At 49.6% G+C, this 27,846-nt stretch overlaps 1 protein-coding gene across 5 annotated transcripts in view; it reads left to right on the top strand.

Moving 5' to 3' along the window:
* The window catches only part of ADCYAP1R1 (ADCYAP receptor type I), a 119,653-nt gene extending 107,374 nt beyond the window's left edge, over nt 1-12,279 (top strand). For 3 of the 5 annotated variants that reach the window (XM_042248616.1, XM_042248618.2, XM_027968637.3), the window contains 4 exons: nt 784-867; nt 4,236-4,365; nt 5,833-5,874; nt 7,360-12,279. In XM_042248616.1, coding sequence (XP_042104550.1) covers nt 784-867; nt 4,236-4,365; nt 5,833-5,874; nt 7,360-7,548 — 445 coding nt within the window. In that variant the 3' untranslated portion in view covers nt 7,549-12,279. The remainder of the gene's footprint in view (nt 1-783; nt 868-4,235; nt 4,366-5,832; nt 5,875-7,359) is intronic. The other 2 variants (XM_042248617.2, XM_027968638.3) reach the window with 2 other exon arrangements.
* Nucleotides 12,280-27,846: the final 15,567 nt, after the last annotated feature.

Genomic DNA, 27,846 nt, shown 5'->3' with positions numbered 1-27,846 from the left:
GCTGTGCAGTGGAGCCTCAGCAGTGGTGCAGGGCCTCCAGTCTGGGCAGCACTGTGCAGTGGAGCCTCAGCAGTGGTGCAGGGCCTCCAGTCTGGGAACCACCACCACCCGTGGCTGTTGAGCTGCTGCAGTGTGACTCAGTCCACTCAGAAAGTGGATTTTTCATCTCATTTCAGCTTGCCTGGTGGGTGTGTAGTGTCTATCATCCGCATCCGGTCCACCCATCCTACCTCTTCTCCGCTTAGGCCCATGCCGAGGTGCTCAAGGTTCGGTCAGAGGAAGGCGCAGGCAGAGGAGGGAGAGGGTCAGGGGATGACCAGTGGATGTTCCAGTTGGCTTTCACAAGCAAGCCCACAGCTGGCCTGATTTTAGGTGTTTCCAGCTGCCCCTCTTGCCTTGGGATCTCTGGCAAGGCCATGCCCCAAGCCTGGAGCTAACTCCGGAGACAGCTCCTGGTCCCGTGTTGAGACCCAGCCAGGCCCCACTTCTAAACACACACGCTCTCCCATGAACCCCACCGCCACCTTTTGGTTTCCCAGTGTGAGTGCTCACGTATGCCTGTGTGTCTGTGTGCACACGTGTATATGTAGGGGGTGTGTGTGTTTCCATGTCCAGAGCTGACCGCATCTCGGCCCTCAGCTTCCTCCATGTGATGCCCCCGCTCGTCTCTACACCCTGAGCCGCTCTACCCTCCCTGTGAGCCGTGCCGCTCTAAGTTCCCACCTCAGTTTCTCGTGGCCCAATGCCCCCAGCTGACAGAAATGCTGATCTTGTCACACCCAGCAGCTGCGTGCAGAAATGCTACTGCAAGCCACAGCGGGCTCAGCAGCACTCTTGCAAGATGTCAGAACTGTCCACCATTACTCTGTAAGTGTGCGTGGCGTGGCTGTGGCCGGGTGTGTTGGATGGGAGGGGGACGCATGCTGCTGCCGCCTCCACCTGGAGCTCCCGTCTGCCCAGGCTGGAGGAGAGCGGGGAGTGAGCCTGTGCCTCCAGCCCTGAGCCCTTGCCCGGCTGTTGCATGTTGACATCTGTGCGTCTTGTGAGTTCTCTGCAACCCTGTGGCCTGCGGTATGAGGGGAGGTGGTAGGGATGGGGCTATGGACGTCGTGGGAGCAGCCGTGGTGCAGCTGGTTCTGAGGAGGAAGCAGCTTGGAAGCCTCTGCCGATGCTGCTTCGACGTGTGGTCTTCCCCCAACACCCCACTTCTCTAGGTTTCAGCCTTTGCAGCTGTCAGATGATTTTTAAGAGCCTTGAGCTTGAACTCACTTAGACGGTCCCCCTGCAGGGGGCGGGACCCTCACCCAGGTGCCTCACTCACACGTCACCTGCAGAGTGACGTACTCCCACACAAGCCTTTGAGATGGGTACTTGTATTATCCTCTATTTACAGGTGGGGAAACTGAAGCACAGAGAGGTGAAATGACTCACTCAAGGCCGGAGGTTGGCAGGGCGAGGAATTGAACCCCCAGGGAGTCCTAAGCACTAGACTCTGAGGCATCTCTAGCTGGAGCTCCAGCCCCTGTTTGAAAAGCCCTCTAAGTGGGGGATCCCACTGTCATTTGGGCATCTCTGGTTGTAGGAAGCTCTCCTTTGTGTTTCTTTAGGCCCCTTCTGCCCATCGATGCCTTCTTGGGGCAGGAGGACAGAGTCTAAAGGCTTGTGTCACTGTCTCTCTGGCTTAATCAGATCATAGCGTGATTCTGTGACTCCCCAAGGAGGGGTTCTAAGGTTCAAACCTTATGTCCCCCTTCCAAGGCCTCTGGTCCCCGCTCTGAGGGACAGCAGTCCCCGAACTCTGAGACCCAGTGCCTTCCTCGTCCACTTCCACTGCTGCGTCTGTCAGGAGTCACTTGGATGCCTGGGTCCCTGGCAGGAGTCCCTCGTTCTTTCTGGGCCATCGCAGGGCTGCGGGGGAGGGAGGGCAGGGCCCTTGGGTTGCACTCTGGTATGCTAGGGGCTGGGAAGTGCTCGAAGGCTTGTGTTTCTCACATACTGAACCCGTCCCGTCCTCTGCCACCACAAATGCTGGAGAGGGTTGGCCTTTTGATTTCTAGGGCTTTCCTGGTGGCTCAGATGGCAAAGGGTTTGCCTGCAGGGCAGGAGACCCGGGTTCAGTTCCTGCATCGGCAAGTTCCCCTGGAGAACAGGATGGCAACCCACTCCAGTGTTCTTGCCTGGAGAATCCCATGGACAGAGGAGCCTGGCGGGCTACAGTCCATGGGGTCACAAGAGTCAGACAGGACTGAGCGACTAACACTTTCACTTGTCAAACTGCACAGACAGATCCCTGGAAACAGACCCATTTGGGGAGAGGCGAAAGGGACTGCAGGAGGTCGGGCTGCCTTCTCTCCTCAACTTCTTCAATTAAGCTGCTCTTTAAAGTAACCTCTTTAGTCAGGGTCACAGAGGGGCCCTCAAGATGTCCATGCTCCTGTGTTTCCAGACAACTTTGCTTTTCATTCTTCAGCCAACACTCCCTGCTGTCCTCTGGGGTGAGGCTCTGGGTGCCTGGAGATGAGTGGGACCTGGGCGCTCAGGTCATGCCCAGTGTCAAGGGCTCTGGGGTGTATCATCCCAGGCCCGTGTGGCTGTACCTTCACGGACACACACTTTCTGAGCATGGGCCCCATGCCTGGCAGATGCTGGCCAGGGTAGATGACAGATAAGTGAGGCACCACACCTGCCATCAAGGAGCCACTTCTGAGAGAGGACAGACAGAGGAGAGGAGAGGTGAGAGGCTAGGGTACTCCAAGACCACAGCCAGGCTCTGAGTGGGATCCTGTTGACCCCCACTCTGGTCCAGGCACCCCCACGTCTTGCAGAAGCGGCCACCTGTGAGCATGTGGAAGATTGGTGGGTGCTGGGCAGTTGAGGGGTTTTTTCCCAGGACTGAGCCATGACCCACCTGGAGGTCTCCCCAGGCTATTCCTTCCCCTTTCTTAGCGTACCTCCCCTCTGCTTCTCTTTCTTCCCCTTCCCCATCCTTTCCCTCTGAGTAGGCGTCACTCAGACTCTATGGACTCTGCTTCTCCTGAAAATCTGGAGCCCTCACATTCAGTGGAATAGTCTCTCCCAGAAAGGCTGGGGTTGGGAAGAGAGAGGGGCACCTAGTGTAACTGCCCCAGACCAAAGGGCTGCCCCCATCTTCTGCTGCCCACCTCATGGACTGAGGTCTGCCAGAGAGGGTGAGGCTGAAGCTCAGAGGGCTCCAGGGGGCAGACTGCACCTGCAGGGTGGGGCCGGTTCTTCCAGGAGGTCCAAAGAGAACCAGTCTGCTGGGGTGGGCGGAGATGGGGTCCCACTCTTGGAGGCCCTCTGGGTGGCCCCCTGCCCTGAGCAGGACCCACAGGAGCCCACGTCACCATGCTTCCTCTTGGTGTTTCCCCGTGGCTTCTGCGCCCCATCCCCCTCAGGGTCCCACTCCGCTCGGCTTAGGAGCCAGCTGCAGTCAAGGAACCCCAGGAGAGCTGGGCGCAGGGGGTAGTGAGGTCCCTAGGGCCATTTCTCTCTTCCCTCTGCCACTCCCACCCCGCAGACAGCCGTCTTCACAACCTCTGACTCAGTTTCCCAGGTGGCAGGTTCCTCCTGCTGGATGGTGGCTGTTTACGTTCAGGGTCAGTAAATCCTCCCTAGCATCCCTCCCATGAGTCTCCTTCTGTGCTCCACCCTCTGGGCCCATCCCCCTCACAGTGGTCAGCACCTCCCCACCGCCCTCCATGAGCGTCCCTGGCCAGCCCCAGACTCAGAGAAGCTGGCTGTCTCTGTGGTCCCCTAGAGCTGCTCTTTCCAGGCACAGAGAGCTTCCTTTCAGAGCTGAAAAATGTTTGTTTTGCTTGAGGATGCATCACGTTGTCTGTCCGAATCCCACGGCAGGATTTTGCCCTGACTTCACTTTTCCAGAGGGCTTCATATCTCCCCAGAGAGGTTTCTGCCAATCACATACTCACCCGTGCACGTTCAGTGGTTCCACGGGACACCAGTGTGGCCTAGGGGGATGGGCACCCCGCAGACTGAGGGAAGTCTCCCCAGAACTTCCCAGGGAGTTCTGGAAGCTGGGGCTCTGTTGACCATCTCCCCTAGGACCCACACCCTGGGAGAGAATCCTGAGGGCATCCATGGGCACGGGCTCCTCCTGGGAGAGGAGGGGCTGAGACTGCGGTTCTCTGCCCTGCACGGCTCCGGCCTCAGGCCCTGGCGGCCCCCGGAGCAGACGGCTTGTTCTCTCCCGACAGACGGCTCGCCAGGTCCACCCTGCTGCTCATCCCACTCTTTGGAATCCACTACACGGTCTTTGCTTTCTCCCCGGAGAACGTCAGCAAGAGGGAGAGACTCGTGTTTGAGCTGGGTCTGGGCTCCTTCCAGGTAGGCGTGGTGTGTGTGTGTGTGTGTGTGTGTGTGTGTGTGTGTGTGTGTAGGGAAGAGCTTGTGGGGAGCCAGGTCCCTGACCTCTACCTTGTTGGTGGTCCTAAGTCGTTAACTTAAACTCAGCTCTGAGTTTCCCCTTCTGGAATAACAGTACTAGATTAGAAGACACCTGGGAGGGCCCTTCATACTATCTGCCCTCTAGGCTTCCAAGAGAAGACATGCGGGTGCTTTCATGTTGCTGGTGCATCTGGGAGTCCTGAGCCAGGCCTCCCTTGGGCCATCAGAGACAGCAGACAGCAGCTCCCTCTCCCTCAGCATTAGCCCTGGGGATGGGTGGAGTGTCCTCAAGAGACCTCTCTGTCCACATCTGACGTCCTCCTCTGAGTGCTGGAGCTCTGAGTTACCCAGGTCGAGATCCCCAGCACAGGATCTGATCCCAGGGAGCTGAATGAGCTGAACAGGGGATGAACAGTTACATAAATAAGTGATCCAGGGAATGAGAAAACTGGAGGACTAGTAAGTCCGTTCTTGAAGGAATCAGCAGACAGGGTTGTAAATGAATGAGTGAAGCAGAGTGAGTCAGTGCAAGGATGCATAGTGACGCATCAGGTGGGTGCATGAGTGGGTCAGTGAAGGCAAGGTTGGCTCCCTTGAATGTCCCTGGGATACAGTGCCTCTCCCAAGCCCAGCTCATTAGAGGAGTATTTGACCTTGAAGGTTGAAAAGTTATTCTGTGTATCTGACTTGATTCTCTCCCTCCTCCCATTTATTCTGTGTATCTGACTTGATTCTCTCCCTCCTCCCATTTTAACTCAGTTGTTTTACCTGATCAGGTTCTTACCCTGGCAAGGCTGAGGGGTTTATTGGCAAAGCCCCAGACTGGGAGTCAGAGCCTGGGTTCCTATCTCTCAGCACAGGAATTCTAAATGCACAGAATATAAGTCAAGAATATATGTAGAAGAGCCAAACACCTACTAGGTAGCAGGAACCACGTGGTGTTCTGTGCGGTCCATGTACGAAGCTGTCTGGCCAACGGAGTTGGGAGGTGGTGGTGGATAAAACAGGCTATTCTGTCCTGAAGGAGTGCTGCCCTCAGGGGGCCTGCAGGCTGGCTTGGGAGCCTGGAGAAGACTTTGGGGTATGTGGAGAAGGCCTCTTCTAGAAAGTGGGACAGAGCTGGCCCTTGGGAATGGGAAGGATTTGACCAAGGGAATTTGGGATCCAAAGCTAGGGCTGTGGGTGGGAGGGAATGCCGCCACCAGCCACTTGGCTTCAGGGGTGTGGCCATCTCAGTGGAGCAGAACTTTGACTGCTTTACTGCAGGCTCCTGGGCAGGTGCTTGCATCTCGGTCAGCTTATCTTTCTGCTTCCTGGTGTCACTCCCCGCTCCTGCTGCCTCCCACACACCCTACGTGGGAGGTTCCTTGCTAGCATTCTCAGGTTCTGTTTGTTCTCTCTCCTTAGGGCTTTGTGGTGGCTGTTCTCTACTGTTTTCTGAATGGAGAGGTAAGTAAGATCCTGGGTTTCTTAGCGGTGGAGGTGCAGCTTGCTGGGGAGCAGACAGGGGTGTGACCGGCTGGCCACACAGGGTTGATCCTCCAGACCAGGGCTCCGCAGACTCCCAGTGGCTACAGGAGGAGGATGACAGCCTCCCCCCAAGCCCGCCACCTTTCCTGGTGCCAGATTCTCTCCTGCTTTGCTGAGGCCCAGCCTCAGGAGCAGAGATCCTTCCATAAAGGCATCAATTTCTGAGTGCAAACCCGCCTGGGAGGGCTCACCATAAGACAAACCTTAGGAAATGGTACCTACAGTACCATCCACAGGAAATGGTACCTACAGTTCATGAGGCTACTCTTGGGCAGGGGTGCTGAGCAGGGAGCTGTCCAATGCTCGACACTGCCCCAGCACGCCAGCCTGCCTGCTCAGACCTGTCCCCTGTAGAGTGGACTTGACTGATCCTGGGGAGAGGCCTGGAATCTTCTAGTAATGCTCCCTTGCCAGGCCTCCTGCTTTAGCCTGTTAGGATGATGTTTTGAGCAGAACCCAGAACAGAGATGCTGAGATGGGAGAGGCGCTGAGTGGGTGGGTGGCTTTGAAGAGTGGGGAGAAGTCATTGCACCAAGTGCTTGGGTCTTGGCTGCATGACTGTGGCAGGCTCCCCTGATTCTGTATCTGAGAAATAAGACTTTCTCAGACAACCTGCAGAAGGGTTGCTGCTGCTAAGTCGCTTCAGTCGTGTCCGACTCTGTGCGACCCCATAGGCGGCAGCCCAACAGGCTCCCCTGTCCCTGGGATTCTCCAGGCAAGAACACTGGAGTGGGTTGCCATTTCCTTCTCCAATGCATGAAAGTGAAAAGTGAAAGTGAAGTCATTCAGTCGTGTCCAACTCTTTGAGACCCCAGGGACTGCAGCCTACCAGGCTCCTCCGTCCATGGGATTTTCCAGGCAAGAGTACTGGAGTGGGCTGCCATCGCCTTCTCCAACAGAGGGGTTAGATAAGGATAAAGAGAGGCGGACAGAGCCCTGCAGGTAGTGACTGCAAGAAACAAGAAGAAGTCCAAGCAGCTTATCAGGGCCAATGGTGGAAGTGGGAGCTGGAACTGGAGGCTGTGGGTGCCACACAAAGGTGCTGGTTGGAGGAGGCTGGCATGTGGACTCTGAAACTGGGCATGCCCTGCATGTACCATACTAGGAGCAATGTGTTGGGAGTTCACCCAGAAGGGTGCTTTATTTAGTGATCCTCAACCCTAACAGCATATTGGAATCCCCTAGAAAGCCTTAAAACATGTGGGAGCCCTACCCCAGAGGTCTGAGTGTCATGGTTCAGGGGAATGGTCTCGGCATCTGGGTTGTTAAAGCTCTCCAGGAGATCCTCATCCGCAGCCACTGTTAATGGGCGTGCCCTCCTGGGACGGCCAGGGTGCCCGGATGGGCAGGTGAGGTGTGAGAGGGTGTCCATCCGGCAGTGACCACCCGAGTTGCCGCCCGCAGGTGCAGGCGGAGATCAAGCGGAAGTGGAGGAGCTGGAAGGTGAACCGCTACTTCACCATGGATTTCAAGCACCGGCATCCGTCCCTGGCCAGCAGCGGCGTGAATGGGGGCACCCAGCTCTCCATCCTGAGCAAGAGCAGCTCCCAGATCCGCATGTCTGGCCTCCCGGCCGACAACCTGGCCACCTGAGCCCACCCTGCCCCCTCCTCTCCTCTGTACACAGGCTGGGGCTTCGGTCGGGCGCCGGCCCACGCATGTTGTGCCTCTTCTCTCCCTTCGGGCAGGCCCTGGGCTGGGCGCCTGGCCCCCCGAGGTGGGAGAAGGATGCGGGGCACAGGCGGCTGTCTAGCCTCCCTGTTTTGGCGCTGGGCCCACCCACCATGGGCCCCTGGGCCCTGACCCCAGACATGTAAATACTCCTTTATTTTGAGAAAGTCATCCCATCCCTCCCCCTCTCCTCAGGGTCCCTGCTCACCTCAAGCAGGTCCCCAGATCCACCTCACCCCATCCCCATCAGCCTCAGTAATCACCTGACCCTGAGTGGAAGGCCTCCTATGGGCCGAGGCTGCTGACCTGGCTTTGGGAGCCTTGGGCAGGGGCCTGCCTGACAAGTGCCCCCTGCAATGTCTGACTCTCAGTGTGGACTCTGAGTCTACTTGCCACTCCGTGGCCCTTTGCAGGCCTGGTCCAGTCACCAAGGTTACTGGAAGTCCAGCTTGGATGGCCAGACAGCTTTTTGGTGCGGGCAGACCCATGCTCACCCAATATCTTGGTGTCCAGGTGCCCAGGTGCCCAGCTCCTGGGCATCAGACAGTGGGAAAGCTCCAGGAATCTACCATCAAAGACTTCAGTTTGGATGTAGGGCTAAGGCCAGAGAAAAGTTCTGGTGCTTTTCATCTGGCCCAAGAAAAAATTGCCAAGATCCAGAAAAGTGGATCTGAGTGGAATTTAGATGCAAAGAGCTTAGAGGGATCCACGAGAGAAGACATTCCCCACCTTCGTTATTTTATCCCTGACTCAAGGCAGGCAAGGTTCTTCTGGAAGTTTCCCTTTTCCCCCTCCTGTCCCCAGGCATCACTTGCAGAAGTTTGAGAGATGGATGCCTCAGAGAAACTGCTCCCCAACCATACCTACCACACAGAGCCCCTAAGCCCTCCCCTTTCCTATTTCCCTTGAAGTCAAAGCCATTACTAGGATGAACCAGCCGCTTTCCTGTGAATCCTGCAGCACCTTACACCTCCATGTGCCCAAGTCCAGGGACCGGGGCTCCCCCTCATGCCCCCTCACCCTCATGGACCGTGAGGAACCCTAGTTAGCCTCTGGCTTGGGTTTAGCTACCGAAATCTGAGACCTCTGCAGAGACTTCTCTCTGGATGTTGAGTCAGCATGGATGCCAATGTGTCCTAGGGCTTGGTGGGGGGAGGTGGGAAACCCCATCCACCATGCCTGTTAGCAGAAGCTGCTGATGGGAGGAGTGACTGCACCCCGACTCCTGTCCTGACTGTCTAGCCGCAAGTTACCGGATCACAGCCTAAGAATTTAAAATGGGGCAGAGCCAGGTTCAGGGAAGGTGGAGGAAAGTGCTAGAGTGCCATAGCCTCTATGTGGGACCCGCTTCATTTGTATCAGCTTATGGTGTTGCTGTCCAAGTGTTTTGTGGGCTTGTTTTGTGGTTGTGTTCTGGAATGCTTGGAGAGTTCGGGGGGATGGGGAATGTTGCTTTGCTTGGCTTTATGAAGAAGAAAGGGCCCAGGGGGCTTAGGGACCTTTTCCTCAAGGCCTGTGAAGTGACTGGGGAAGGGCTTAGTGCTTGCTTTAGAGATAAGCCCCATGTAAAGAAGGAGAACCAGCCTGCTTGCCCTGCCTGGACATACTTGGCAACTCAGGCTGGCGATGGGGTATGTGGTGGCCCTTCCATCCTGCGCCTGCCTCGTGACGCCCTTCCCTCTGTCTGAGTGCCTCGTGTATTACCTGAGGGGCTGTCCTCTGGCCACCTTGCATTTGGGGCCCTGTTGGGAGACCTGTTCCTGGCAGGTTGGAAGGATTCACAGGCTTCAATTCAGAGACACAGCATCTGTCCCAGTGGGGCTCAGACTGCTGACATGGCGGACATAGCGCTCCCTGTTCTGGGCCTCAGTGTCTGCATTTGTGAGATGAGGTGGCTCTCAGGGCTTCTCCAGGCTCTGTGCTCCAATAATTCTCCGGTTCAAAGCCAAGGCGCTAGAAGGGCACGCATCATTGTTGTGTGTATTGCCTATGGTTCTGGAGTGTCTGTGTTTGTTACATGTGGAGGGAGGGGGGAGTTCTGTATATTTTCCCTGTCTTAGAAAAGGGACACCTGTCCCTTCCATTTGGACCCTGAGAGTGGAAGCTGGCGGGCCGGAGGGAAGGCTCAGGCCAGGGGCCGTCGGCCAGGTGCCTGCAGAACCATGTGCAGACCCCTCTGTGTCCCAGCTGGGTCAGGATGCCACGACTGGGTGGGCAACAGCTATCCCCAGATCCTAGGAGCAGTCCCTTGAGTATGGCCCCTGTTTCTTTGTCCTCATACCCACCAGCAGGTCTGTTTCACATGGAAGAGGAGGCTTTGATTTTATACATTTATCATCACAAAACAGCAAAAACAAAATCCATCCCGAATCCCCATGCCATGCTGCCACCTGAGCCCTGAGCCCACATCCTCATGAAGGCTCCAGGTTTCTGCTGGCTGGTTTTTCTCTCTGAACAGATGATTGCCAGCCTTGTGAGCAGACGCAGTTGATGTATTTTGAATGCTCCAGGAGGGTAGGCAGCTGTCCTTCAGGGTCATGGCAGTGGGGGGACAGTGTAACGAAGGGTTACTTCCCTCTCTGACCGTTTTTTTTTTTTCCAAATTTGTATAATGGGCCAAAAGACTAGATAGTTTGTGTAGCCCCCTAGATCTCTGAAATTCTTGTCGAAACACCAGCTATCTACTGGGAATGGCTCCAGGCAAAGACTACAGTGTTTGCCTGGGCCTGGAACAGGTAGGAATCATGCTGAAGGATGAGGGGCTAAAGGGCCTTGGAAAGGGCCAGGCTGGAGAGGAGCAGAGTTATCCGACTCCATGACTCTAGAAGGGGGCTGTTTTTGTTCTATGCAATCCTGAAGAACAGAACTCGTCCAGGGGAGGCTGAGTTTTCCTTGGGATAAAGAAATCTCTCATCCTCAGTCATGACTGTCCCATCAAGGAACAGGCAGTGTTGGGAGAGACTCCAGCCCTGGGGGAGATGGGTCGCCAAGTAAAGGATGCTGAGCCTGTCAGGGAGCCTGTGAGGGGCTGGAGTGTGGGTATACGGGTTCAGGGCCTCTCTGGTGTTTCCCAGCATGACAGACTTCATGACTCCCCACCATGCCTGAGGCCAAGCCACCTTCTCTGTCTCCGGGGCAGCTCTATGACCCTACTCAACACACCCAGTGGCCCGCAGTCATTCCATCTCTAACCCCCAGCCCTCCCTGAACCAACTTCCCCAGGGGACAGGACCAGAGAGCTGGAGCCAGGCTCAAGGCCTCAAATACTCCCAAGTCCATCATCACCCACCACGAGTGGATAATGACTCATCGCCCTCACCTGACACTCTCCCTTCCCAGGAGGAAAGCTTGAAGAGGCTTTCTTTGTAATATTCTGAGTACTCTTGACCCACCCAAGGCTACCCTAGAGTCAAAGCAGGGAGTGCTTCATCATCATAAATTCCTGCTTGGGGCCCAGTGACCATGGATGCCTGCTGGAAGAGCTCTGAGCCGGGAACAGGGGACCTGGGCATCTCCTGGCTCTGCCATTGATCTGCTGTTTGGCCTGGACTCCTTCCTCATGTATCTCTGGGGAGACGCACAGAGCACTAGAGCTGGGAGGAAACTTGGTGGTCTGCAGGTCAAGCCTCCCCCTCGGGCTGCTGAGAAAACCCTGACAGGTGGGCTTAATATGATGCTTGTGCCATGTTGGGACCCAGGATGCTTTACAAACCTGAGTGGGGAAATGGGCCTGCTGATGTGTGTGCCTGGCCTGCACATGAGCCAGAACAAGACACCCAATAAAGCTTCTGACCAGAAAACATTCAGCCTTGCACAGGAGAGGGGCTCTGGCTATGGAGGGTGTCAGGACTCCAGACTGCAGGAGGAGCCTGGGGTTGGTATCATGACGGGAGACCTGTGTTCCAGTCTGGCTTCACCACCTGCTCTGTCCTCCAGCACTGATCCTCTCTGGGCCTCTGCTTCTTGATCTGAGAAATGGGAGGACCTGATTTTCAATCTGACCCACAGGTCAGGAGTGAGATTCAAGTGAGATGCCTTGGTGTGTAAAAGGGAAACTGCACAGATGTGAGCTGTTTTTGGGGTAAAGACCTCTGAAAGGGGGATCCCACGCTGTTTGTCAACTGCTTTGAGCCCTCCTGGATTAACCTTTGCCTCATTTGTAAAACCACCAGCACTTGGGGGGGTTAGGGGAAGGCCAGTGGGCTCTGATGGACACAGAATTCCAGGTTTATTCCCATCAGCTGATTGGTTGTTCCGGAGATAGAATGAGGAGACTTCCATATGGGTGATGTCAGTGTTTCCATGCCACCCCCATGGGAATCCTTCAAGGATCTGGGACATCCTTCAAGTAGGCTGTGTGCCTGCCTTTCTCATTCCATGAACTCGACATCCTGGGATGTGTCCATGCTTGGCCTTGTGCGTCTTGTCTTATGTCTGTCTTCTGTAGCTTTGCCCCATGAGGGCTGGAGTGGGGACGCCACTGGCACCCCAGACTTCAGGCTTGCTGTGGAAGTTGCACCCGCCTGGGTCTCATCTCCCACAATAAAGACAAGCCCCACAGACCTCACTGCTACTGCTGTGCTCACAACCTTGTCCGGGATTTTAAGGATGTCAAACTGCTGTAGATGACTCAATAAATATCTTATCATTTTTCCTGGTGGCTGTAATTGGCAGATGTGGAGGGCCGAGAGGAAGGGAGGTGGAAGGGGAGGAAGTCTGATCCCCCAGAGGAATCCAGCCTTCAAGGTCCTGTGGCTTTTTCCAGGGAGCTTAGAGTGGACTTGGAAAAGTAAAATCTTGGCCTCAAAAGGACCTGCAAGGATCATGCAACCTGAGCAGAATCGAGGTCACTTGGATGTTTTGGGGGCTCCCGGAAATGGAAGCAGCTCACCTCACAGTCCTTCTTGCCTCATGGTCTTTATATGTATATATTTTTATGAGAGTGGCCCCCGAATATCCCCAAAGATTGCCTGCACTGAGCGCTTCATTAGCACTATAGGTAACCACAGGTTGCCAGAGTCCCAACCCCTAATGTTTCTGGGCACTTCAAATCATCAGCCCCACCAGAACAGATAAGCAATCCATGGAACCCCCATTTCTGTGAGCTTCTATTGATTTTCACAACTTCCAATGTCCATAGTTATACTAGACTTTTTAGTTTCTAACAACAGGACATCATTTTGGCTGATAGATCAGAAAAGAGTTTAGGATAAAAAATATTGGGCAGCTCCTAGAATTCTTTTGAGGCTGGAGAAACCAGGAAAGGTGTCTCAAGCCTTACCGTCTTCTGGAACTGATGCCAGAGCTGTTGACTGCTGCTCTCAACCCAGGGATGGCTCTTCCGTGCTAGGGAGCCAACCTCACAGTGACCATTTTTGATAGCAAACAGCTTTGCTGTCCCGGTAACCAGCAAGTTCAAGTCCCCATGCAGCCCCCTTGCCTCCAGTTGCTCATGTCTGAATCAAAGTCTCGCATGAGTCCATCAGACTGGCTGCGTTCTCTCCACAGTGAGGCTGGAAATTTGACTTTTCTGGGTTCTACCTTGGGGCGGTCAGCCTCATGTAGCTGGAGAATTTCTAGATTTGACAATAGTGTTTAAAAGTCCTGAAATAATAAGTGCCTACCACCACAGGCCTGAGATCTATGGCAATTGCAGAGCCAGCTCCCTCCAGTGTTCAGGTGGGCCACTCTGAGGAAGTCAAGTCAATGGAAGGATGAATCCCAACCCACCTACCTGGGGTCCCTACAACCAGACAGACTACTCACTGAAAGCTCCCAGGTCTCCCAGCTGGGGTGCGCCCCAGCTGGGGTGCAGGCTGGTTCTGCTGTTTGGGGTCGCCCCTGCTCTTTCTTCTCCAGGTCCGCACAGATGATTCTCCTAGAGCTTAGAGAAATATTCTCACCGATGTGACCATGATACACTGAGGCTCTACATGTTTCGTTCTCAGAGAGAGGTCACACTCAAGAAGTAAAGATAAAGTCTTGAATTCCATCTTAGACTTGAATTTCTTGGCAATTGTGAAGATCACCCAAAGACTTAGTACAGATGAGCACTTATTAAATCCTATTTCCTCTATCCAATTTTCTCTATCCATTCCCCCCCAATTGATCAACTATTCCAGCTCTCTTTTCTCCCAGACCCAGTAAAATGTACCTTCAACCCTAGTTATTCCTGGTGATGCTCTCTGCTCCTGGTAGTATGAGCAATTCCTTTTGGGAACTCAGTGGTTCTCAAGTTTTAGCATGCATCAGAATCACCCAGGAGGTTAATAAAATACAGATTGCTGGGCCCACCTCCAGAGTTTCTGATCCAAGTCTGAGGTAGGGCATGATAATTTGCAATTGTAAGAAGTTCCTAGACATTCTACCTGTTATACCTGAGGACAGGAGCTGGGCATCTTAGCTCCTTTTCAGAAACCTTGGAGCTTGACAGTGATTAACTTTGGGGAGGACAACCAGGAACACTCACAACATGAAATTTAATTGACTTTTTCTTTCCAGGCCACTGTTTTAGGGAGCAAAAGCAGAAAGCTCCAAGAGAAAATCAATCCATGGATATCCATTTATTTTCTTTTTTCCCATTTTCAATGAAAGTAAGTATAAAACCATCTCTGACTCAACTAGGATCGAGTTCAGTATGCTATAGATGAAAAACTCAAATGAAAGGTGACTTTGAGAAGATAGAATTTAATTTTTCTCACATCAAAGAAGTCCAGAAGAGGCATTCCAGAATTGTATGGTGGCTGTGTGGTCTCTCCAAGGACTCAAGCTTCTCCCTCTCTGCTCCTCCATCCTTAGCATATGACTTCCAGGCTCAAGGTCAACTCATGGTCCAAGAATGTCTCCTGGAGATCTGGATGTCTCCAGACTCAGGGGAGAGTGGAAGAAGGCAAAAGGTCCTTCCTTCAAGTTTTTTAAATTTTCTTTTTGGAAGAAGCCTCACATCTGCTTACATCTCATTGGCTCACAGTTAACCACACGGCCACCCTTCAACACAGGTGATGGTATGCCCCCCTAGGAAAACAGGGAGAGAGAACGGATACTGGCTAGTAAACAGTAGTTTGTGCCATAGTCTCAAAGCGCAAGATCTTTCAGAATTTAGGTGGTGGTCACTGAGCTCATCCACATTGTGAAACTGGAGGCTAACTGATGACGTTGATGTCCCGCTGAGAGCGAACTGGAGGCTGTAGTCTCCAACCTGGACCAAAGAATTCCTCGAGAGGGTCCCCAGTCGGAGTTGAGGGAGCCTCTTGCACCCACTCACTGGAACCTACTCTGGTGTGAAGTGTGAGGATTGCGGGTATATTTGGGGCACTTCTGGTTTCCCCCATCCTTTCTCTCCCACGGCTGCATTTCCTGAGTGGATTCTGCTCCCTTGCGGCTTCTACGTTATTTCATCTCTTTTTAATTTGAAGGATCATCAGAATGGTGATGTAGTTCTGTTTCTTTTTTTTTTTCCCCAGTCTTTTAATTTTTGTCAGTTGTCTCAAGTGAACCCAACTTAGGAGCTTCTGAACTTCTCAACTATCTTAGTCTGCCCTCTGGTGGATGCCTGTCATAGCCATCCTTCTGATCAACGTCCCCAGCCCAATCCTAGATAAAAGATTAAGAATTTGATGTGTGGAACTCAGTCACTAAGAGTTCTTCTAACTTTTAGGATGTGGTCTTGTAAATGCTCATATGAAGATAGTGTTTCTTGGCCTCTTGAAATTGTTTCCTGAACTTCTATAAAGCATAGGTTTGGGGTGTCAATATTTTTAGGAGGATGGTGGCAATAAGGCTTGTACCTTTCATTTATTCAACAAAAGCCTGTTGAGCATCTAACTTTTCATTCACCAATTATTCCTTGACAGTCTGCTATGTGCCAGGAGCTGTTCTGGCACTCTTGAGCATCACCAGTGAGATGAGGGCCCTGTTCTCAGGAAACTACATTCTAAGTAGCAAAGAAAAGAGACAGTTTCAGATAGAGGAAAATGTTTTGAAGAAAATAAAGCAGCTAGGGCCCACCCTAATCCAGTATGACCTCATGTTAACACATTACATCTTCAAAATCCCTATTTCCAAATAACGTCACATTGATAGGTACCTAGTTAGGACTTCAGTGTGTCTTTGGGGGGGTGGGGTGGGGGTGGGGACACAGTTCAGTGCCCAGTGAAGGGAAAGAGAGTCTGAAGCTTCACAAACTTCACGATGCTTTGACTGAGATGATATGGAAGAGATGGGAGTTGATGATGGATATGAGGGGCAAAGTAGAGCGACAGCCTCCTCACCCACAGTTACCTCCTGGCACCACCAGTGGATTTAAATATTAATAATAATAATAAAAAGGAAAAACGTGTATCAGCCCTAACTCATCCTGGCCCTGATTTGGTCCCTTTTTGAGTATTTCTCATGGAAATTGACTGGCTCCTAATATTCCATCACCTGCTAGAACGCAAGCCACACAACAGCATCCAGATCCTTAGAGGGCTAAGTGTCAGCTGGTGAAGCTGGAAGAAGTTCATTCAAGCAGGCTGAACACTGACCTTCTCTCGCTGTTCAAACAACCCCGCGGTCAAAGAAACTGAGAGCCCATTTCCAAGCAGAAACAAAAGCAAACCAATGTTCCGGTAGCCACATACACTCGTGGATGCCAGAAGACACGTATAAAATCGTCATTCACATCTTTTATTCTGACTCACATAGACTCTTAGGGATTGAGAGTGATGCCTCAGCTTTAGCTGGCTTATCCCCAAAAACTCAGTGGGAAGCATTTTTGTTCTGGAGCTCAGGGCTTTCTCCCAGGCCATTCCACTCAGTCACTCTCTTCTCTCTTCCCCTTACAGGCATCCCTTCCTCCCTCATCCCGGGTCCCTCCTCTCTGCACTTGATCTAGACTCGGGCATGGCTGGGTGGTCAATGTTTTCTTTGCACTGATATTTTTTGGAGTTCCTGTCTTTTGAGTTTCCCTGACACTTGGGAATTTTCTGTGGTTTTATCGTCAACCTTATTCTCTTTAGACACTCTCTCCACGGGCAGAAACATCCATTCTTATGCATTAACCTTGATCTCAGTTGGTAATCCTGACTCTTTATTTTCCAGCAGAAGCAACTGGCACAGGCAGGGCCCGGTGCAGTTAGTACCATGGAGAGAGCTGAGTGAACTTGGCTCCAGCACCACAGACAGTTCCAGGACACTGTGCCTACTTGAGAGCAGATTGCGGCCAATTTATCTTATGTGAACAAAGACGCGTCTAAGTTTTATTGGGCCTGAAATATGTAATTTGGAGAGGTCCTCTTTAATAAAAAATGTAGAATTTAAAATTCAGGATTAGGCGCAAAAATGATTTTTTTTTTAGAAAGAAAAAAGTTGACAGCTATCATAAACATTACAAATCCAGAAAAATAACATAATATTTGTATTAATTATGATAGTTTTAACTTACTTTTTGGAAGTATATTCTTTGACTCCATCTTTATTGGACAAAAGTTTTTATATTGTTTTCTAGACAGATAATTGCGGAGAAGGCAATGGCACTCCACTCCAGTACTCTTGCCTGGAAAATCCCCTGGACAGAGCAAACTGGGCTGTAGTCCATGGGGTCGCTGAGGGTCAGACACGACTGACCGACTTCACTTTCAGTTTTCACTTTCATGCGTTGGAGAAGGAAATGGCAACCCACTCCAGTGTTCTTGCCTGGAGAATCCCAGGGACAGGGGAGCCTGGTGGGCTGCTGTCTATGGGGTTGCACAGAGTCGGACACGACTGAAGTGACTTAGCAGCAGCAGCAGACAGATAATTGAAATATATGTCATGTGATTATGACATATGATTATGTCATAATTATGATATGAAATATCAGTCATATGATTAATCAAAATATGTGTTTTATTGTTCATAGCTTTGACTCAGCATCAAGAACAGAATCCCTCACTTAAAATTTTACATATCGGATGACTGGGAAATTTTTTCCAAAGCCTGGCTCTATAGACGTCAATATTTATGTCTCTACCGTTACTCAGAGTGCCATACACTGTAGAATATTCCATGTTATGATATGATCTCTGACCTCTGTCTTTGTATGTAATGCTAGGTGGAATATAGGATATTAATAGTCTATATTATGAAGTAATAGAATACCACTTAACTGTAACCTAAACTAAAGTTTACCTCCAACATAACTTCCCCTTAGCAGATCTCCCAAGTGCTCACGGTCAGTCCAGCACTACCACACATGTGAGATGCTGTTCAGCGTTCCGTCTCCTGTCGCATGTTGTGTCTTGACTGTTAGAGCCATCTGATGCAGCTGCAGGAGGGGGCTGGCAAGTCAACTTTTCCATGAGACTTTGCTCTTAGGCTTGAGTACTAATGATGAGGGGAAAAAGAGAGAAAAGCAAGAAGAAAAAAAAAAAACTTAGAGGCAGATAAATTATAGCAAAGGCTTCTTCACTTTCTTCCAAACAGCTTTTCGTGAGTTCAAATCTGGTTAAATGCCTCTTTGATGTTTTTCCATAAAACTCTGTATTGAAGCCACATTGAATTCTGAGCATTTATTCAAGAAATGTTAATGGGACATCTACTAAGGTCTATGTGTTTTAGACGCCTGGGACTAAAACTGAGTTAGAGGTAAGAATTCTTTTCTTACAGGGAATACTTTCTAATCAAGAAAGCAGAAAATACATAGGCAAACACATATGTCCCTAAACTGTTAGTATGTATTTGATTTAGAACAGACGCCAAAAGCCGACTGGGAGGAGGAGGGGTCTGTTAGGAAGCACCGTTCACCCCACACTCCACAGGGCAGGTGGCAAGTGGTCTCTTCACATGAGAGCTCATCCAGGCCTCCCAGGGGTTTGTGACCTGAAAGTCTCCTGTTGGTGGCAGGACAGGCAGCTGATCAATCTGCAGTCCTTATTGACCCCGGTTATTATGGGCAGTTTCCAGTGCCTTTAGGAACCATGAGTCTCTCTCACCAAAATCCAGGACTTGTCCTAGCCTGCCCTCGTGTTAGAGAGCTGAGTCCAGGCAGCAGAAAGGGCTGGGCGGGAAGAATTGGCAGCTGGCTCAGGGAAGGGGCTCGGTTAGGAGTCCTATTTTCCTCCAAGATGGTTTGGGTCAGGCCCAGTGTTGGTAGAAACCATGGAGAGTCCAGTCCGCATCCCTGCCTCTTGAAGGAAGGAGGGGAGACTGCCGGATTGAGAACCAGGCTCTGGATGAACCAGTGGGGATGGTGATGGAAAGGCCCTGCTGGCAAAGGGACTGGTCCTTTTTCAGGCCTCTTTCTCTCCCAGGAAGGAACTTTGCTGGAAAGCAATCCTTTTGCTGGAGTGAAAGGGATGCAGGGTAACAGATGAGTTGAAGATTCAGTGGGTTTTGTCTTTAGGCAAGTGCAAGGAAATGCTGCCTTATGTGGCCCACTCAAGCACTCAGAACACTGGATCCAGCCCTGGCCCCAGAATGTCTGCCTCTTTAGCTTCGACCAGTATCCCAGGACCAGCCAGAGCCCCATCCCTGAATGCAACCACACACCAAGGTTTCTGCTCTGAGGGCCTATGTGATGCCCAGGCTGCACCCGGCCTCCCAGCAACCCAAGACCTGAGGCTGGGCCCCGGTCCACAGGTGGGCCACGTGGAAGCACAGAGGGGAGAAGATAGGCATCAACTGAAAACAGGTCCTGACACAACCAGTCATTTAACCTAAATTAGGCGAGGCAGCAGCAAATATAAAAGGCCTGGGAACCAAGAGCCAGTCCTTCCCCACGCCAACCAGGTCTGTGGGCGACATCTCTCATCTTGACTTGTCCTGGTAAAAATAATCAGTGCGTAGGTCTGTGCTGCCCTCTGTCGGTCACTTGGTTATTGGCATGGGCAGCCTTGCCCTAACCTGGAAAAGGCAGGAACTCTTCCCAGAATCGAGTGTTCTGCTCACCAGGCTTGTTTCCATACAGTGACTCATAAATGAGATCATGTGGGCAAGAGCAAGTTAAAATATTTACTATAATTAACATTGGGTGGAAAAACTTATATCTTAAGTCTCCTGTGGAAAGAATGTGGCCTAGAGAGATTTCTGAAATGGGTTTAACCCTCTGCATTCCCTGTGGATGAAGCACGCTGCTGCTGCTTACTTGCTTCAGCCATGTCTGACTCTTTGCAACCCTATGGACTGTAGGATGCCAGGCTCCTCTGTCCGTGTAATTCTCCAAGAATACTGGAGTGAGTTGCCAGGCTCTCTTCCATGGGATCTTCCTGACCTGGGATCAAACCCGGGTCTCCTGTATTGCAGTCAGATTCTTTACCACTGAGTCTCCAGGGAAGTAGATGAAGCATACCCTTACATTTTTTTTTCCTGATCATACAGAAAATTTATTATTCATTTCTGAAGGTCACATAAAGAAATATATGACACCAAATATATGTTTGGTGTCATTTAGGAAGTGAATATGTGTCTAAGAATTTTCACATTTCATTGTAAGCATGAGTGGTCACACATATCCATTCATGCCTTCCTCAGATTTTCAATGAGATGTTTGACATATTCTCCCCTCAATGGTCTGGGGAGCACAAAAGTGAAAAAGATAAAGATGCTAGTGTTGAGGAGCATGTTGTTTGCAGGGAAGTTAAGAAATATCTAAAAGAAGACAAGCAGAGACATCGGTCCAGTTGCTATTGGTGCCTGGTTGGGCTCCTGGCCAGTCCAGCTGCTGCAGGTGTGGGCTGCTAATGGCACACATCTGTCCCCTCTCCAGATGCTCACTGGGGGGGTACCTGACGGGTAACACTAACCCCACACCATACTTCTTATCCATGGTTGCCTGCGGCGGGAAACTGATTAATGTAGGGGTTCCATGGCCCAGGCCCCTGGGTGGAACAGCCTCTGTGGGGCAGCGTACGTTGCAGGGTCAGGAGGAGGCTGATGCTCCTAAAACGACATCCTTGCCTGCCTCCTTCCTCTTCCCTTCCCTGCTTTCCTCACGCCTCTCTAGTTTCTCCCCAGGCCAGCCCTCCATGGGTCACTTGCTGAAGAATCTCTGTTTCAGGCTCGACTTCTTGGGAATCCAGACAAAAACATGCGCTATCAAAGAGGCCCAGGAAAGATGATGTCTAGTGTCAGGATCAGGGAAAACGTGCCTTGAAGATGAGTTGAGATTTGAGCACATTTGAGCTATTCATTCATTCCACAAACACATATTGACAAGTGCCTTCCATGATCTGGGCTCTCTTCCAGGCCTTGGGGACACAACAGCAAATATGACAGTCTTGTTATCACTGGCACTTACATTCTGTGATGGGGAAGGAAAGAAATAAGAACACAAATAATGGATGATTAGATGAATTCAGGTAAGTCCTGTAGTAAAAACAAAACATGATAACGTCTCCAGCTCTCTTTCCTAGCATTCTGCGAACACTTACTCATGGGAACAGGTAATTCAACCTTTCTCTTAGCAGTTCTAATTCTTTACATCTGGTAGTTCAGATTTCAGTCAATGCCAACTCCCAGTGAGTTCCTATTGTGGATGGTTATTTTAAACCTTAGCATTGACCCCAAACATTTTTTCAAACACTTCCAAAGCCTGAATTTGGGGTCTGGGAGCATTCTTTAGGCTTTCCACAATTGAAGCCTCGAAGAGTTTCATTCAGTCTGATTTCAGAGCAGAGAGTCCCTCTAGAGGACTGGGAATGCTGTAAACTGTAGAAGGCAAGCCCCTGGTGTTGCTGGAGATGAATACATGTAACTGCCTGACAGATGATTCAGGGGATGAGAAGTTGGCTTTCCTGGGAGCTCAGGCTTGACCTGTCCTGCATGACTTATGTCCGTTCTCTGCACCATTGTTCCAGGACCGCCTTTGATCCAGTGTGCCTTGCCAAGGCCTGTAGCCTTAGGCGCTAACATCGCCTCTTTCTGGCCTGTGGGGTCTCCCCAGGCAGAGAGTGTTTGATTCATCTTCCTGTGTCCCAAGGGCACAAACAAAGCCTAGTGCACAGCTTAACCAGTGACATTTGTGGAAATACGTGAATTCCAGGTCCCTTTTAAGTCCATGCCTTGCTATCCATGGTCTCCTATAGCCAGGCCATCATCCTTTCTCCATTCGACAGATCTCAAGCCCTTTCTAGCCACCGTGCCTTTGTGCAGCCTTCTCTCTTGCTCAGTGGCTAACTGGATCACTGAAAGAAACCTCTGGGCAAATGGCAACCCACTCCAGTACTCTTGCCTGGAGAATCCCATGGAGGGAGGAGCCTGGTAGGCTACAGTCCATGGGGTCGCAAAGAGTCGGACACGACTGAGCGACTTCACTTCACTTCACTTCACTTTAGGGCAGCCAGGCCTGCACTGGAATCCCAAAGTGTGTGACTTAGAGCAGATGACTCCTACAGACACCCTACCGACAGTGTCCACTCCCGCCTGTACATAGTAGGTACTCAGTGTATGTCTTTCTCCAGCTCTCCCATCTTCTACCCAGTCTGCTTTTGAAATGGCCTCTATCTTTATAACCAAACAGCATCTACCTTTCAAATCTCACCCCCTTCTCAAAGGCTCCCATGATTGCTGTGACATAGACTGACCTTAGAACCAGTTGTTTTTCTCTAATTTGCATGGGACAGGCTCTTCCCCATGCTATGGCAAACACTCCTACGAAATTCAGTATTCCTTTTACATAACGCCGTGGGTGTTAGGCTTTCCTGAGAATCTTGATCCTTCTGTTTCTGAGAACAGAGTTGGATGGCAACTCCAAAGTCCTTGAAGTCAGGCATAGGCCTGTGACACACTGGCCAACGAACTGTAGCAGAAGGGAGCTTGGCCACTTTGCCACCTAAGTATTAAAGAGTCCTGTAAGATCTGTCATCCTTGTGTTCCCTCTGCTGGAGCAAACAATATGGACCTACAGTTTGCATTGGAAATAAACGCGGGCTGTTTCAAGTCACAGGGATTAACCCAGAGTTGCTCATTTCTGCCACAGTATGTAGCTCATAATGACTGAAGCACCCGTCTTAGTCTCCTAAAATGACATTAATCGTATACATGTGTGTCTATGTGTATATGTGCTGTGCTGTGCTTAGTTTCTCAGTCGTCTCCAACTCTTTGGGACCCCATGGACTGTAGCCCGCCACGCTCCTCTGTCTGTGGGATTGTCCAGGCAAGAATACTGGAGTGGGTTTCCATGCCCTCCACCAGGGGATCTTCCCAACCCAGGGATCAAACCCAGGTCTCCCACATTGCAGGCAGATTCTTTACCATCTGAGCCACCAGGGAAGCTCCTATATGTATGTATATCCACAAGTCCCATAAGCGTTCATGGCTCAGTCACGTCTGACTCTTTGTGACCCCATGGACTGTAGCCCACCGGGCTCCTCTGTCCCTGTTCTCCAAGCAAGAATCCTGGAGTGGGTTGCCGTTTCCTTCTCCAGGGGATCTTCCCAAACCAGGGATCAAACCTGGGTCTCCTGCATTGCAGGTGGTCTCTTTATTGACTTAGCTACCAGGGAAGCCCTATATGCCTATGTACATACACATACACGTATGAATATAGTATGCACATATTTAATTTAAAGGAGTTATATAATGGTCTAACTGCAATATGAGGGTGAAATACAGGGGCATTAAACTGTAATGACAAAGAAGGTAATTGCAACCCACTCTAGTACTCTTGCTTGGAAAATCCCATGGATGGAGGAACCTGGTAGGCTGAAGTCCATGGGGTTGTGAAGAGTCAGACACGACTGAGCGACTTCACTTTCACTTTTCACTTTCATGCATTGGAGAAGGAAATGGCAACCAACTCCAGTGTTCCTGCCTGGAGAATCCCAGGGACGGGGGAGCCTGGTGGGCTGCCGTCTATGGGGTCCCACAGAGTCAGACACGACTGAAGTGACTTAGCAGCAGCAGCAAACTGTAATGATATATATTCAATAGTAAATGCTCTCAGATGACACTCACTGACAGAAAGAGGGAGATGCTTGTCCTTATCCATCCCAGCACTAGGAATACAGCAGCTGCAAATGCAGACTCTTAGAGCTATGCCAATGACTCAGACACCACTGGCAGTACTATTGTCATTGACATGATTATCTAAAAATAGGAACAAATCTCAGTATGGTTTTTGATGAGACTTTAATCCTCCCTTGATTAACAAAGCAGTTGGCTTCCTGAGAAAATGCAATGTATTTTGAAGTTACAGTCCAAATACTTTGTGTTTAAGTATAAACAGGAGTTGTGTTCCTGGTCCAGGTTTAAATGTAACCTACAGTTGGCCCAGGTTTTAAGTAAAAGCCTACATGTTTTGCCTACATAACAGAAGGCAAAAGGTCTGTTAAGATGTTGGAAAGTTGTGCAGGATATGGGACAATTCATTTTTAGTGTGCACCTGCCCTATGTATTACAGTCTACTGTCCCTGGCCCCTGCCCAGTAAATGCCAGTTGCACCCCAACTCCATTGCTATGATACCCCCCCGACCTAAAATTTCCAAAGTAGCCCACAGATGCTGGTTTTTCCCTCCGTGTTTCTGAAGAAGGACTCTGTTTTATACTTTTTCAGAACCCCTACCACCTAGCATTGATTTATTAATAGTTAACAGTAGCTTTCTTTTAAAAATCTGTTGAGTTGATTTTTAAAGCTGATTCTGTTAAGCTGATTTCTTTCTTAGCACCTGCTGTATGATTAACCTGACCCTAGCTCAGTTGGTAAAGAATCCACCTGCAATGCGGGAGACCTGAGTTCAATCTCTAGATTGGGAAGCTCCCTGGAAAAGGGAAAGGCTACCCACTCCAGTATTCTGGCCTGGAGAATTCCATGGACTGTATGAAGTGAAGTCGCTCAGTCGTGCCCAACTCTTTGCGACCCCATGGACAGTAGCCTGTACCAAGCTCCTCCATCCATGGGGATTTTCTAGGCAAGAGTACTGGAGTGGGTTGCCGGTTCCTTCTCCAGGGAATCTTCCTGACCCTGGGATGGAACCCAGGTCTCCAGCATTGTAGACAGACGCTTTACCATCTGAGCCACCAGGGAAGTCCCAGTGTGTATAGGCCATGGGATTGCAAAGAGCAGGACATGACTGAGCGACTTTCACTTTGCACGAGTCTGTCTCTGATGGCACCACAAGGACCTGTGTTTCAGGGCTGGATATGCTGATGCCCTCAAACGCCATGGATGTTCTGAGTGTCACTAACTTTTCCTCATTTGCTTGTTCGAGTTCATCACACAGGTCTGTTCCCATGATCATCTCTGCAGTTTCCACCCCATGTCAGTGCCTCCCCATTAGCGCTAGTTTCAGATGGTCAGACGTGGTTCGGGAGATGGCGGGCCTAGGGCTGGGCTGGCTCAGCTGAGACTGGTTGTCTGTGGTAAACAGGAGCACGTTGTAGGCAGCTCATGTTCCCCCATGCCTCTGGGAAGGATGGCGCTCCCAGACCCGTGTGGCCCTCTGTGCCTTCCTCTTCCCCGAGACCCACCATTCGCTGCACCTGGCCAAACTCAAGCTTTGCCGGAGGGATCCCCTCCTGCCTTGTTTTCCACAGCTGCATTTGAAGCGAGATTCAGGAGGTTCATCCACCGGGTACTGCTACACTTCACTCACTTCCTGTTGGCGTGGTTTTGGAAACCAGGGGCTGATCCTGAGCATGCGTATATCCTGACCCCCATTTTCTAGTGTTGGGATTCTCTAAAATGCTGATTGACAATCTGATTCCTGAAAGCTCTGTTCTCTGCTCTTCAGTTCCACAAATCATGCTGTATAGTGGCCTCTGGGGCTTCCCTTGTGGCTCAGATGGTAAAGAATCTGCTTGTGAATGCGGGAGACAGAGGTTCGACCCCTGGGTTGGGAAGATCCCCTGGAGAAAGGAATGGCTACCCACTCCAGTATTTTTGCCTGGAGAATTGCACAGACAGAGGAGCCTACAGTCCCGGGAGCATCCAAGGGATGGACATGACTGAGTGACTGAGCGTTCATACAGAGTGTATATATGTCAATATCACTCTCTCAGTTTGAACCATCCTCTCCTTGTTAACTGAGGGTGACTACTTTCCTGGTGTCTGCTTCTGAAAGTTGTGTCTGGTGGCCGGAGTGTAGAATTTATCTGTTTCTTGTCTTCAAACACCAGTTCTGACTGGCACTCCATGATGGCAACAGGCATTATCTCTGGCAGACAGCAGGGGTGGGAAGGAACTGGTTTAATAAACATCCTCCATTTATTAAATTCCTCTTTGGCACAAATATTTTCTGCCATGTTTTCACTTTGTGAAACATGATTCAACTATATTCTGCTTATAGGAGACACAGTTTAGGTTCTAAGAAATAAGCAGATTGAAAGTAAAAGAATGAAAAAAGATGTGCCATACAAATGCAACCACAAGAATTCTGGAGTGGCTCTACTGATATTACCTAAATAGACATATAAGGAGGGGCATGAAAGGGTCAATCAATCAGGAAAATATAACAAGGATAAACGTATGTGAACCTAATAAAGAATATCAAAGCATATGAAACAAAATTGAAAGAATTCAGGGAGAAAGAGACAATTCAGAAATAGTTGCATACCACAATACTCCACTTTATTTTTTAAATTGAATTTAAATTTAATTTAATTAAAAAATTAAAGTATAGTTGATATACAATATTATGTAAGTTATAGGAGTGCAATATAGTGGTTCACAGATTTTAGGTTATGTTCCATTCATAGCTGTTATAAAAAATTGACCATATTCCCTGAACTGTACAATATATCATTGTAGCTTATTTTATACAAAACAGTTTGTACCTCTTAATCCCTTATCCCTACATTGACCCACTGGTAACCACTAACTTGCTCTCTATGAATCTGTTATATTCTCTAATCTGTCTTAAGTGATATATCATACAGTACTTTTCTTTCTCTGATTTACTTCCCTTAGCATGATATTCTCTAAGTCCATTCCTGTTTTTGCAAATGGTGTATATATTTTCAATGGCTGAGTAGTATTTCATTGTACACACATACTACATCTTTATCCATTCATCTGTTGATGGACGCTTAGGTTGCTTCCAACCTTGGCTATTGTAAATGTGCTGCTGTGAACACTGGGGTGCGTGCATCCTTTTGAGTTTTAGTTTCATTTTGAAGTCATTTTAATAGGTGTGTAGTAATATCCACTGAAGTTTTGATCTGTATTTCCCTAATGAATTATCCTGACAAACAACTTTCACATGTTTATTTGCTATACATCTCTTTCTTTTGTTTAAATATCTATTTGTATCTTTTTTCCCCTAAAATTGGGATGTTTTCTTGTTATTGAGTTGTTAGAGTGGCAAAAAACACACATTTTTCAAACAAATCCTTCATCAGATACATGATTTAAAAATGCATTTCCCAGTCTGTGACTTGTCCTTATTTCCCTAATAGCATTTTTAGAAAGACAATTATTTAAATTTTTTATAAAGTCCAGTTTATCAATCTTTAAATTTATTTTTACTAATATTATTTTCAGAGGGATTTCGTGCAGAAGGAAATGGCTTCTGAAGGATTTTGTGCAGGTGAGAAATATCTTAAAAGAGATGTTAAAACAAAAATTGGTCTGATAGTAGACAATGATTAAATTGAAGTCCAAATAATTCTAGAGTAAGAAAAAATCACCTGTTATAATAAGTAAGATATGAAATAAAGAACAATTTAGGTCAGTGTAGGAACAACAGGAATTGTAGTTTATTAAAATTTTATCTCTCTGCTTAGCTAGGATGTACTAATGATTACATAGGGTTACTCCAGGCCAGGCTGGGGTGACTCCAGAGGGAAAGCAGGAGTCCTCTGAGAGGCAGGGTGAGGAGAGCCAACTTCCTTCAGTCCATCTGGTCCATCCTCAGATGTCTTTTCTTAATGATTTCCTATTCAGCCAGGAAATATAAACTTTCTAAGATGTAATTTAGCAATAATACTTATGAGTTAGCTACAACTGTATCACAAATCACTCCAAAAGAATGTTAAAACAACCAGCATTTGTTTAGCTCATGATTCTGAAGACTGGCAATTTGGGTTAAAATCAATTGGGTGCTTCTTCTGGTTTCTACTGGGCCTCTCTGGTGGCTCAGATGGTAAAGAATTTGCCTACAATTGCAGGAGACTTGGATTCAATCCCTGGGTCTGGATGACCCCCCTAGAAAAAGGAATGGCTACCCACTCCAATATTCTTGCCTGTCCATGGAAAGAGGAGCCTGGCAGGCTACAGTCCACAGGGTTGCAAAGAGTTTGACACAACTGAGCAACTTCACTTTCACT

Source organism: Ovis aries, chromosome 4 (assembly GCF_016772045.2).
Source record: "Ovis aries strain OAR_USU_Benz2616 breed Rambouillet chromosome 4, ARS-UI_Ramb_v3.0, whole genome shotgun sequence".
In the NCBI taxonomy this organism is placed as follows: Eukaryota; Metazoa; Chordata; class Mammalia; order Artiodactyla; family Bovidae; genus Ovis; species Ovis aries.
Note: the sequence above shows the minus strand (reverse complement) of the source record. Positions and strands in the feature narration are given on the sequence as shown.